The 13,125-nt window shown below is 31.3% G+C and overlaps 1 protein-coding gene across 1 annotated transcript in view; it reads right to left on the reverse strand.

The window, feature by feature from the left end:
* LOC134685346 (atrial natriuretic peptide receptor 1-like) overlaps nt 1-13,125 on the reverse strand; it is a 61,614-nt gene that overhangs the window by 32,961 nt on the left and 15,528 nt on the right. The window contains exons 10-19 of the mRNA XM_063545036.1: nt 12,755-12,830; nt 10,461-10,557; nt 9,210-9,440; nt 8,536-8,640; nt 7,785-7,856; nt 6,182-6,344; nt 4,651-4,812; nt 3,024-3,219; nt 2,131-2,271; nt 589-712 (exon numbers count right to left, since the gene is read on the reverse strand). Of these exons, the coding sequence (XP_063401106.1) occupies nt 589-712; nt 2,131-2,271; nt 3,024-3,219; nt 4,651-4,812; nt 6,182-6,344; nt 7,785-7,856; nt 8,536-8,640; nt 9,210-9,440; nt 10,461-10,557; nt 12,755-12,830 (1,367 nt within the window). The remainder of the gene's footprint in view (nt 1-588; nt 713-2,130; nt 2,272-3,023; nt 3,220-4,650; nt 4,813-6,181; nt 6,345-7,784; nt 7,857-8,535; nt 8,641-9,209; nt 9,441-10,460; nt 10,558-12,754; nt 12,831-13,125) is intronic.

The raw sequence follows: 13,125 nt of genomic DNA on the forward strand, positions 1-13,125 counted from the left end.
ACTCCCCATTTGATTGTTATGTTGAATGCCTCATCACAGACTATTGGTAATCGAAGGATTGTACACGATGAGTGTCACCACTGGAATAAAACAGTCTACCTTTCTTAGTTATCTGAGGTTACCAAGGACCTCTCAGGATCATGATGATCAATTTTATTTTCATAAAAAAAAATGGCTGAAGCAAGTCAAGAATATGACAGTTGTCATCCATTTATTTGATGGGCTTGACTTTCCCATTTTGTCATTTGATTAGGAAATATCCGTTTTAAATTTTTCCTCGGCTTTTACTTTTTGCTTCCTGTTTGACTACCTATATGTAAATTTTGTTTTACCATTGCAAAAATACAAACTCCCGAGATTAGGAACATCTTACATATGGCAATCCCAATTCACGGTTTATTGTTATAGTATTTTAAAAAATCAAAATACATTTGAAATACGAACTAGAGGGAATGATTTACCATAACTATTCTTTTTCCCACAGTAGCAAATATCAAAATGAAAGGTAAACTTTTATTTATACGGATATTTTTGTATGTATGAAATAGAATAGATTTATGAATTCGTCGACTATCAGTTTGATTTTACCTGAATAGGTGTACAATCTCCTGCTATTGTTGTGAAACCGACTATGTCTGAAAAGTATATTGTCACTTTCTCAAAAGATTCAGCTTTCACTGTTTTTCCTAGCTTCAGATCCTCTGCTACTTTTCTGTAAAAAAATTTAAAAACAACAAATTATAAACTGCAAGTGACTGACGCTCATTTTTCGATGAAGTGTCGCCGAGAACGATCAAAGTCGAATATTTAAAAGCCAATGAAATATATGAACCGAGCTTTATGGCCAAAAAAGACAAAACAAATACCAAACCAATCTAATGTCAGATTTGCCCGACGGAGTTGTAACATGAGTTTCTTATCTAAAATATTTATAAACAACAACTGGAAGTGTTCAACGAATTTGACTGGCTATACAGCCCTCGGTCGGCTCGGTGCCCGAAGGCGATTGGTGAGCCTTTAAATATTTTCCGCCGTGGGTCAGGAACAGGTGGTAAAAGACGCCATTTTGGTAGGCCGCCATTTTGGTTTTGGTGAGTTCTTTTTGGTTTGTTGACTATTTTGATGTTATTTCTTAGCAACGGCTGCTTTCAGGGCCAGTTTAATCAGCTTGGCAGCCCGGTAACCTCGATGATGGAGTACTGGTAGATGAGTCTTTGACTTAGTATTAAAGATGACAGGAAGCATTATCAGGACCAAAGCCGTGAGGCAGCAAAATGAATGTCAATCATCTAACACCTATGATACAGCCCTCGGACGTCAATTGGCATAACACCCCCCCCCCCCCCCCCCCCCCTATGCGTTTTGGAGTGCAAGTTAACGCGGGAACAAACGCCAACAACAACGTTTACTGTACAGCGTTGGATTGGTTTCTGTCATCTAAAGTAGTAAGTCGTTGATCATCTAAAGTTAAACCCTCATCGAAGATATCGGGTAAAGCAGAGCTTACCCAGCACGTTTTTTCAGCTGTTATCGGGTAAAAAAGAGCTGACCCAGCAAGTTCGTTCAGCTGTTATCGGGTAAAGCAGAGCTGACCCAGCACGTTCGTTCATCTGTTATGGCTGAGACGTGGATATTGATTAGATATGTTAATATAAACTGAATGTCACATGATAAACCTTTAATTCATATAAGGTTTTAATCATAAAACGTTTATTTAAAACTCAAGTATATGCCTATTTGAATGTTCAGCATACATTATTCAAACAATTTAAGTTTTTAGAAATATTTCCCTATTTTTTCGTACATTTTTTATATTTGTAATGATAGTCTTTTATTCTAATTCATTCCAAACTTTACCCAACGTATTTTTTTTTGTGTCATCTCTAAGTTCTATGTTATACATTGCAACCACCCTTTTTCCTTGAAATCTTTTTTTATATACTATACATTGCAATCACTCATTTCCCCTTTTTATAATGTAGCAGTACTTATATTAAATGAGGTCCAAAGTATACGAATATATATGGGATAACACGTCCGTAAAAGATATTAATATATCGATTAAAACGCTTCTATAAACATGATAACTGTACACTTCTCATAGTTGTTCGTTATAAGGATGCCTATTACCTTGGAAGCATTTGGTATAACAGAGCATCTGTTTTCCGTTTTTCATCTTCCAGCTGCGCTGTCCTGTCAGCTACAAGTTCTTCTAACTGATTAGAATACTTTTCCATCATAACAATCATATTTTCTATGACATTCGACTTTCTGGAGGTAAAAAAGTTAAATTGGGATCATACTCATACTCATCAGTAACACTATTTAAACAATTGCAGTTTAGAAATTATATTGAGAAATGTATTTAAATATTCAACAACTTTATACAACTGGAAAAATACTTTTTACAACAAAAACAAAAAAAAAGAGTAGCAAAAAAGTAATAATCCAAAAATACTGAACTCAAATTCAAAAATGAATGTCCATAATCAAATGGCAAAATCAAAAGTTGAAACACATCAAAAGAATTGACAACAACTGTCAAATTCCTGACTTGCTACAGGTACTTTTTAATGTAAAAAAATCGTGAATTAATAGCTAGCTAAGCCTCTCACTTGTATGACATATATTGTACAAAATGCTTGAATTGGTAGAGATACAAAGTTATACGATCGAACCAATTTTAGGTGCACACAAACCTTCACTTCCTTTTCTTTTGCATATCTAGGCGATATTGCGTTAGGGTAGAACACACACAATTAAGTATTTCCACAATTTTGCTACCAACAGCTGGTCCATCACTCAACGAAGTATATTACAAAATGTATAAATACCGGTATATGATTTGAAACAAGATACCTAAAGCAAAGTAAGGTAGTCACGGGTGCTGATTAAATACAGTCGCTCAAGAAAAAATAAAAAAGATTTAAACAATAACACAGAGCACATGAATAGTATAACCGGTACCAGTTTCACTGCGCATTTCAATAATTGTGGTCCCTACGATCATTATTATAACTTACTTAAATGGATTGATAGCATTCAAAGTTTTAAGAACACGTTTGATTGAGGGCCTGACTTGAGGATCTTCAGCCCAGCACCGTTTTATCAAAGCCTCAATAGCCATTGTCTGTTTCATTGTCTCTACATCATCCGACATGTGTGGGAATTTCGGACGAAATGGCACTTTCAATGTAGCAGCTACTTTATTAATTATTTCTTAAAAAGAAAAGCATAGTCGACGATTAAAATATATTAACAGACATAAAATTAAGCAAAACATCTATTCTTTTCATGACAAAAATGTAAGCTTTTAAATATTTATTTTTCGAAAAAGAAATAAAAACTTAAATCTACTGACTTATTTTTATTTTTTTTTGCTTCATGAAACGTTACAGATATTCAAAAATTGTGTTGTATAGTTTTCATGAGTCGTTTATATATATAAAAATAACGAGAAGTATTTTGTTGTATATCCAGTCGTCAGGCTAGGACATTACTTACCTTTTACAATTTGTTTGGGTTTCCTATATTTGATAAATATTATACCTATAATATATTTGGAATTGTATGGATAGACATGAATTCATAAGAGTTTTAAGTTAGTTCCCTTGTTTTAACCACTTTTCTGGACTCTGAAAAGGCATCCATATTTTTTCTGTATTTTGATATGAACATTGGTAAAGTATTTTGGTATACATTAAGCACAAAAAAAGAATATTAAAGGAGTACTAGCTACATGATAAATAATAAGTTTAAATATAATGTTTTTGTTAAATCATTGATGAAAGTGAAATAGTGAAATTTTAATTCGCAGACAGTATAACAGAAAAACTTGCTGCTATTAACTGTCTGCGAATTTACATTTCACTATTTCACTATCATTTCGAATTTTGTCAATTTGAGCAAAGAAACATCGATGTTGAATTAATAACTTGCAGGAGACCAATTCCATCTCATTGAATCTGTATGGATGAGATCCTCAATCTGACCCATTAGCTAGAGTTGGATTATGCATGAATCGTCCGTGTAAAGTTATTTAAAAGTACAAGAATGTCAAAGGGGTACTAACCATGAAATATATTAAAATAAATCTAAGGTTTAATTTTTTTTTTGTTCAATCATTAATGAAAGTGAAAGTGAAATAATAATTTGTTTTAGCAGCAAGTATGGTTCAATATTGACAAATTAAGCAAAGATAATGAATTTAACAGCTAGTGCCCCGTTAACATTGAAAGTGAATATGATTAACTGATTCGATTCACAAAAAAACGCATTCTTATATAGATAAAATTATGATTAATGTTTACTTTTAACCTATAATATGAAATTAAACAGATCCTATAACCTAATTGCACAATTTCTTTATATATTTATATCTATATTTATGTTAATATCGCTTATACAACCGTCGGCAGTCTCTAGTGTCAGCTCGATAGTTAATCAGATGGCGTCTAGCCTAAAATAGAATACGAAACGACTATACAAATTATCGATCTGGTGCCTCGCAAAATGTTTAAATTTTGGACGTTTTAGGAGTATGATATACGTTTTCGTATGTTATAAATCAAATATGAAAATTTTAGTCAAATTGGGTAACATGAATTTTACAACCAATATCACTTGAAATATTTAACTTAAAATAGTTACCATCTGCCGGAATATAAGCTTCACACCCGAAAGGACTATCTCTTGTTACTAGTTCCTTCGCTATGATACCAAAACTATAAATATCTCCTTGTATTGATCCAGTTTTCTGATGTTGAACAACCCATTTTCTTAAATGTTCTGGTGCTGTCCAGAAAAGGGACTCTAAAACAAATATTTAATTTTTTTTGAAGTTTAAATTATGGTTATGTTGTATTTTACATTTTCATGACGATTATATTGATTGTTGAAAGAATATCAAAAAGATTCCAATAAAAGCTTGTTTGTGAAATGTTTAGCAATTATGCAATAAATCAAATACCATATATCACAAGCTTGATGATCTCAGTTTTCCTATTGTCAACTTCCTATATCTCAATTGTAGTGTAACACCTGTCCTATCATATGGCATGTACATATGCATATGCAATACATTTAAACAATGCATACATTAACGCTCGTAAACTGTGGTGGTGCTCCTGACACAAAAGCTCCTTCAAATCTAATTAGTCAATGTATCAATTGTATTGTATTTTTTAATTGGACATTCCGATTAAGTTGGATTTCGAATTGGGGTGGTGCATGCATACCTGAGAATGTTTACCCTGTTGGTGCACCGGAGCACTTAACTCTTGGATTACATGTACTTCTCTCGATTTTAATTTTAACCTTACTTTAAATCCTCTTAAAACACGTATAATACTAGAACATCAGTAAATAAACTCATCATAGGTACCAGGATTGAAATTTTATATTTACGCCAACGTTTCGTATACAAGAGATTCATCAGTGACGCTCGAATCGAAAAATGTTTAAAAGGTCAAATAAAGTACGGAGTTAAAGAGCATTGAGGACCAGAAATCCTAAAAGTTTTGCTAAATAAAGCTAAGGTAATTCATTCCTGAGGTCAAAAATCCTTAGTATTTCAAAAACTCAAAGTTTTGTTAACAGTCAATTTATGATTATGAACATATCAATGATAAACAACTGTTTACTTTAATTTGAGTACGTTTTAAGTGAAAACATTACGGAATGCAAATTAATATGTCATGTTCATTACAATTGTAGATATAGTGATTTGTCTATCTGGTAATATTTGATAAATGATCTTCTGAAAGAAGGGCGAAAGATACCCGAGGGACAGGCAAACTCATAGATCGAAAATAAACTGACAACGCCATGGCTAAAAATGACAAAAGACAAACAGACAAAAAATAGTACACACAACACAACATAAAAAACTAAAGACTAAGCAACACGAACCCCACCAAAACTTTGGATGAGCTCAGGTGCTCCGCAAGGATGAGCAGATCCTGCTCCACATGTTGCACCCGTCGTGCTGCTCATCTTTTTGCAAACCCGATGAATAGTCTAATTGATTGTACAATAACATTTAATTTTGTTTTGGAAGAATTGTCATATATTTTTACATTTCAGAGGTAGTAAGTAAACTTTAACAACTTTAGCTAACTAAGATCATTCAAGTAAAATGATAAACACAATCTGACATTTCTTTGGAAACTGTATGTAGTACCTGCTCTTGTTCTCCAGTCGAAGTTCTCGTCATTAAAGTTTTTATAAATAGTTCTTGGTCCAAAATCCGACAGCTTACAGGTCCATCTACTATCCACTACACAATTGGTACTTTTCAAATTTCCATGGTATTTAAGGTCGCTTTTGTAGATATATTCTAGTCCCTATAAAAATCAATACGGTTAAACAAGGCTATTTAAAAACAGAAGAAATCATCTTTTCACTTTGCTTCATTTGTATAAATTGTAACATTTTATATTCGTTATTTCAAAACATGCCAAATGTGATTTTAAAGCATGCCATTATCATTGAAAATGAAAACTAGAATTATGTTTATACAGAAACCTTCAATCACCAGCCTCATCGTAGTATTGCGTTTCAATGTACTAGGAACACTTCCCGTAAGTGACAAAGGGATGTAAATTTTGAACGGCAAAACTTTTATATTTTGTCTAATGACACTGCGTGCAAATTTCAAAAGTTGTAATCATCCAATGCTGTTTTATTACGAATAAGGCATCATAAATCGAATGATTTTTTTCAATTAAAGCACTAGAGTAAATATGAGAACATAACGGAAATCATTTTATCTCAGTCTTTAAAATTCGGAGGGAAATGTAGAATTTATTTCAGCGGTACATAAACATAATCCAAATTCATGTGCAAGACAGTTGTCACAACTCTATAATGATGTTGATCAATAATGTATTCTAACATGACGACCTATTATTGTTAACCAGTATCATTGCAATACATCTACCATGAGCGCAAACGCAGTAATACACAAGAACGGCTGTCCCGCGTTACGACCGACTTATTAATATTGCCAGATATTCAAAATTTCCGTCATCTAAATACCCAGTTTACGAAAGCCAAGATTCAATATATTTATCTCTATTCTACAGCAAAATTAACAAATCAGTCTTCAATTCAATTTTTCATGGTAAAATTTCATTAAACGAAAATCCTGCGAAATAATGTTATTGTAATGGCATGGCAACGAAACAAGGTCACGCCACAAATATGTTTCCGTAAACAAAAACATCAAATGTAAATACCGGGCGTTTGAAAGCTTCTTGTTCGCCTCAGAACGAATAAAATTACATTGGAAGAAAATATATATTAAGTGAAAAATGCGATTAAAAAAATGTCATTAAATAATATAATATTACTAATATTATTAAAATTTAGTAAAACGGTACAGTATGTATAGGGCTTTCACGGTTAACAAAATTACCGAATTTGTCCTTTTAGAATCGAAATAATTCGTGGCAGCCGTAAATTTGTTTTCCTTAAACATTGGGTTAGGCATTTATATTCGTAAAATAATCGAATATAAATGTCCAATCCATGGTTAAATGAAAACAGATCTACGGCTGCGATGAATTATTTCTTAAATCAACATCTCATACATGTGTGTCTACTGTAATTGCGTTTAAACCTCAGAGCAGTTTCTCAATATTCACCTGTCTTCGTACTTGTATACAGAAAAATTATAATTGAAAGATGGACCAGTTTCATTAATTCTCTAAAAATGTAACCAAAATACCAATATACTAAAGTAAATCGAAATTGCTCAAAATGTAATATATATTGATACTCACCTTACAAATATCGATAGCTAATGACAACTTGAACATCGTATCAAGCTTAATATCATCATTCTCTAGAATATCCTGAAATTCCATTAAGTTCTTAGTTAAAAATGGGCTTTAATATGATATGTATTCTATGAAAGTGTAACCATTCATTACAAGGTCTTTAAATATATATATGTTAGATTTTTTTGGCTTCATGTATATATGTATATATAAAGACAAAAGAACCTAACATTTTATAAAAACATGCCAGCCGAAAACTACTTAAGATTACACAATTCTAAGGATTATTATTCAAACATTGATTTAAGTTATGAAAACGAAAGTGTAATCGTCAGCTAAAATACTTCCGTATATATATTTCTCTTGTTTTAAATAAGTATGCGATGACTTACATTTTGTTAAATCGATCACAGCCGTTCAATATGCTAATCTAATTATCTGTGATGAGTTATTGAAAAATAGTTATTTATAACTGATGTATAGATTTGTTTCTTTTTTTTTTCTTGCAGAAATGTTTTATTCATCATTAAAATGAAAAAGAATCGATAATTGTTTAAGTAAACTTCTTCAATGTGGTTATATAAGGAAGCCATATATCTTTTTATTTGAATAACTTGTTAAACTACTTTATTGTGTATGGCTTTTCATATATCTAATAAGCTTTGGACCCGCAAATATTTTATCCTCGTGCATATTCGATGAGACATTGATTGTCAAAATGAGTATCTGGTACCGTTTATTTTATTCAACTCACACATAACCGGCCTTTTGCACAATGTTCCCATATAACCGAAACATTGCCTGGTTCTGTACACATTCCAATCAGAGATGCAACATTTGTATGTTTAATACCAAGTAACTGAAAAAAACACAAGTGTTATATATGTACTCATTCCAAAAAGTGATGTATTGTGATATGTGTGTGTTTAAATCCAAAAAAACTGAAAATATACAACATTGTGTTACATGTTATAGTTGCTCTTTATCAGACTCACCCAATAGATTACACGTGTTTAGGAATACGTCTGAAAGACTTGTAACACAGAGAGGGGAAAATCGACCTCCAACTATTCATCTCAAAATATGATTTTTGATCCCATAAATGGGCATAACACATTACAGACAAAAACAAGGAAGTAAATTGCAGGAGATGTTATGTAACTAAATCATAATCATAAACCGAACTTTACTGTTATTAAACATATTAAATTATTTGTTGTTACTCTTCCGAACTTTTATAAAATATTTTAATTGGTAACTGTAAGTTCTTTTGAAAGCAATTTTTTAACTTTTGAAAGTTTTAATTATAACAAGTGTATTTTTTTGTTATTGTCACCTCAGTATATTTTACCTGGTCAGTTATCTAACAAACTCATAGTATAGACACAAGTACATGTTTAAAATAATTTCATTACAATATTTTCTTACTGTTTTCATTTCTTTAAGTAGCTTTCGATCAACTTTAACTTTCTGTTTCTTTAATCTTTTTAAATAAACAATTTGTCCTTTCAACTTTGCTAGATGATTGTTAGACTTTATTACATCGCCACCATCTATGACTGATTTTCCTGTATTATCAGTCACTCCATATTTTTCGGTATACGAAGCTGTTCCGTCTGTTAGGCAACCATCACTCTGGGTAAATGCAGTAGATAATGCCTTTTAAAAAATGAGAGAAATTTAGTAACATAAACATGTGTGAGCGCTTTGATTGATAAAATAATCGTTTTTAAGTTTGGAGTACTTTTAATCGGATTAAGCCAAACTGTTTGGGGGTCTTTATGTACTAAGTTTGCATTTGTACTGTTAATCATGTGTATGTTATCTGATTTTCTGTTCTCCCTACCTGACCTTGGTTCTTAACCTAACCTTCACTTGACTACAAATATAGAATCTAAAGCAATCCCAAAATTTGAACTGATGATTAGATAAACTCTATTTCGTTATTCAAATATTTGCATTAGACAGCCCCTTTTCGGTCCAATGTATTGTCTATTTGCTTGGAGGAATACACGAATATTAACGTTTTTATTGTGCTTTTCATACTAATACTAGTATCTCACTTAGATCTAACTGTTAGGTGTAATGCGATCGTCTATTCGCGACCTAGAATTGTTATCATCAGAGCGTGCTTATTATCAGAATTGTCATATATCGGTGGTGACCAACAAACTTCAAAGTTCATCCAAGAATTTCAATGTGTATAGATGAGGTATGCTTACCAAATAAACAAACTATCCACCAAAGTTCAAATAAAGTGGATGTGAGCAAGCAAAGACAACCGTACGGCCTTCAATAATGAGAAATAAAAACTATTCGGCTATGAAAAGGCCCAGACATGAAAAATATGAAGCATTTCAACTGAGAAAGCTAACGGTCTAATTCATAACAAAACAATTTACGAAAAATAAATATGACAGACATGAACCAACGACAACCACTGAACTACAGGTTCCTGACTTGGAACAGGCACATTTAGAATGAGGCGGGGTTTAATTTGATGTTGAGATCGCTCAATCTCTCCCTTATCTGGGACAACGGAGTAACAGCACAACATAAGAATAAAATGCGAAAAATAGTTGAAAAGGCTTTATCTAACTCATCAGATCGAAACGATATAAGTTTTATTGTGCGGTTTTATTCTTTATGCCTGATTAACTTTTATAATATCTACTTTACCATAAATGATTTGGAATTTTTCGCGACTCTGAAATCCAAATCTTGGTACTTTACTTTCCATGTTGAATCATTCAATTCTTGTTCTTTCTTCCAAATCCTACCAAAATAAACAATATATGCTTTGTACGGATTTCTTTATGAATGAACTAATTATGCTTTTACTTATTTATGCCACTTTTTTTTAGGTATTATTTAGGACATATTTAACTGAAGAACAACTAAACATGTGGGTGTTTTTATACTCATACGCGAACTGTATCAGTCTAATTAAGAATAATATAGTTGTTGAGCAAGAAAGTATACAGGTGCAATTCCTGAATTTTCGGATGACTCTTTTACGGAAGCGTACTAGGGACATAGAAAAAATAAATTTGGCAGTGAACTTTTATTTCTAAGTCGAAATTTTGACATTTCAAATCTCAAAATTTCGACTTTAACTCGAAATTTTAACTTTTGTTATCTTGAAATTTTGACTTTCTAAAATCTTGAAATTTCGACTTTTTAAAAACTCGAAATTTCGACTTCTTTTAAACTCAAAATTTCGACTTCTTTTTTAACTCGAAATTTCGACTTTTTCTAAACTCAACTCGAAATTTCGATTTTTACTAAACTCGAAATTTCGACTTCTTTTAAACTCAAAATTTCGACTTTTTTAAAACTTAAAATTTCGACTTTTCCTCAGTATTTATACGTTTGCGATTACCACATTCACAAGCATTTATATCAGCGAGGCGGAGAGCCATTTACATCATAAACTTCATAAGCATATTTTAATAAACTAAACCATTTTAAAGAGGTTATTTTAGATAGAAAATCTTGTTCTTGCCAAAGAATAAACAAAATATGTTTCACGTTCAAATACATATTTCAAGTCTGAACTTCAGATATGTGTACCAAGACAATCCCGCTATTCCGACACACCTATATTACGACATTATTTTACTCAACAGTCTTATATATAAATACAAGGGTTAATAGTTGTGTTATAAGAATGCAAACTTCCAAAACTAGAAAAAAACTGAGCAGCTCATTGTTCGTTGTGAATATGCATGGCATTTTTGGCTACTTGATTTGCCATTGTTTAAACAAGGCAAAGTCAGTGACTTGCTATTGGTATACCAAACAGGCCTTTGAAACTGTGATGCTAAATGTTCTCAGACCTGATGATCCTATGACAGTGTCGTGGAAACTAAAACATGGAATATGAGGGGGGACTCTGTCAACATGCATGTTCTTTACGAATGATTTCTTCAATATTAAATGCTAATCCATATCTTAATTTAAGAACAAAACCAGTTTCTGAATATAAATTGCCAAAATGTGTGGATGACGCTTTAATAATTTGCGTCCATGTCTATTCCTTCTAAAATTATAATAACTGTGTTTGAATACTAACATCAAAGTTTTAAAAGTACTTAGAAAAAGTAAAAACTTCGAGATTTCAACAGCCGAAATTTTGAGTTCAAAGTCGAAATTACGATTTTAGAAAAAAAGTAGAAATTTTGAGTTTAAAATAAGTTGAAATTTCGAGTTTTAAATAAGTTGAAATTTTGAGTTTAAAATAAGTTGAAATTTCGAGTTTTAAATAAGTTGAAATTTCGAGTTTTTAAAAGGTCGAAATTTCAAGATTCTAGAAAGTCAAAATTTCAAGATTTTGGAAAGTCAAAATTTCAAGTTGTAGTCAAAATTTCGGGATTTGAAAAGTCAAAATTTCAAGTTGTAGTCAAAATTTCGGGATTTGAAAAGTCAAAATTTCAAGTTGTAGTCAAAATTTCGGGATTTGAAAAGTCAAAATTTCAAGTTGTAGTCAAAATTTTAGTGGTTTGAAATGTCAAAATTTCGACTTTGATAAAAAAGTTCACTGCCAATTTTATTTTTTGTATGTCCCTAATACGCTTCCGTACTCTTTCAATGTAATAACTGTTGCATTATGTTTTATATGCCCATGCAACTTTGAGTCGTCTGATTTTATAAATGATACTAATGAATTTTTTTTTATTACTGATAGATTAAAAATTCATTATTTTGCCATTTTTTAAACTTAAATTTGAAACATTTCAATAACAAAATTCATAAATAAAACATTGTACAAAGTGAAACAATCTAAAATTAAATTTTATTACAGATATTGTGCTAATTGATTAGTGTGTATGTATTGCAGTGTATAAATTTGTTTAAAAGAATACATAAATAAAACCAGAAGCATGACAATGTCATTCGTTCATTTATGGATATTTGTATGTTTAGTCTGCTTGTTTTCCAATAACTTTTGTTCAATAAAAATTATAAATTACCGATATAGTAAAAATACTATCAACATGGCGGCTAGCATTCCACAACCAAGTCCAGCATATAAGGCAGTTTGTGAGGCTGAAAAAAGACAAGCACATTATTATTTTATATAATTTTGCGTATTTTGGAGGAATTTTGGATGGAGATTTTGTATGTCAATACCATAAAGTATAGCTACAAACGATAAAAATTATACCGTGTTTTATGTTTTATTTAGTTTGATATATATTGTGCAAATATTGTATGATCATATTTCAAATAAACTTTACCAGGGATTGCATTACTAGTTTGTTCTAAAATGCAACAAAAAGGCTCATATAAATGTAAATAAGCTAGACATATTTTTATTTTTATTCAATAATATTGGATCAAG

This window comes from Mytilus trossulus, chromosome 9 (genome assembly GCF_036588685.1).
Source record: "Mytilus trossulus isolate FHL-02 chromosome 9, PNRI_Mtr1.1.1.hap1, whole genome shotgun sequence".
Classification (NCBI taxonomy): domain Eukaryota; kingdom Metazoa; phylum Mollusca; class Bivalvia; order Mytilida; family Mytilidae; genus Mytilus; species Mytilus trossulus.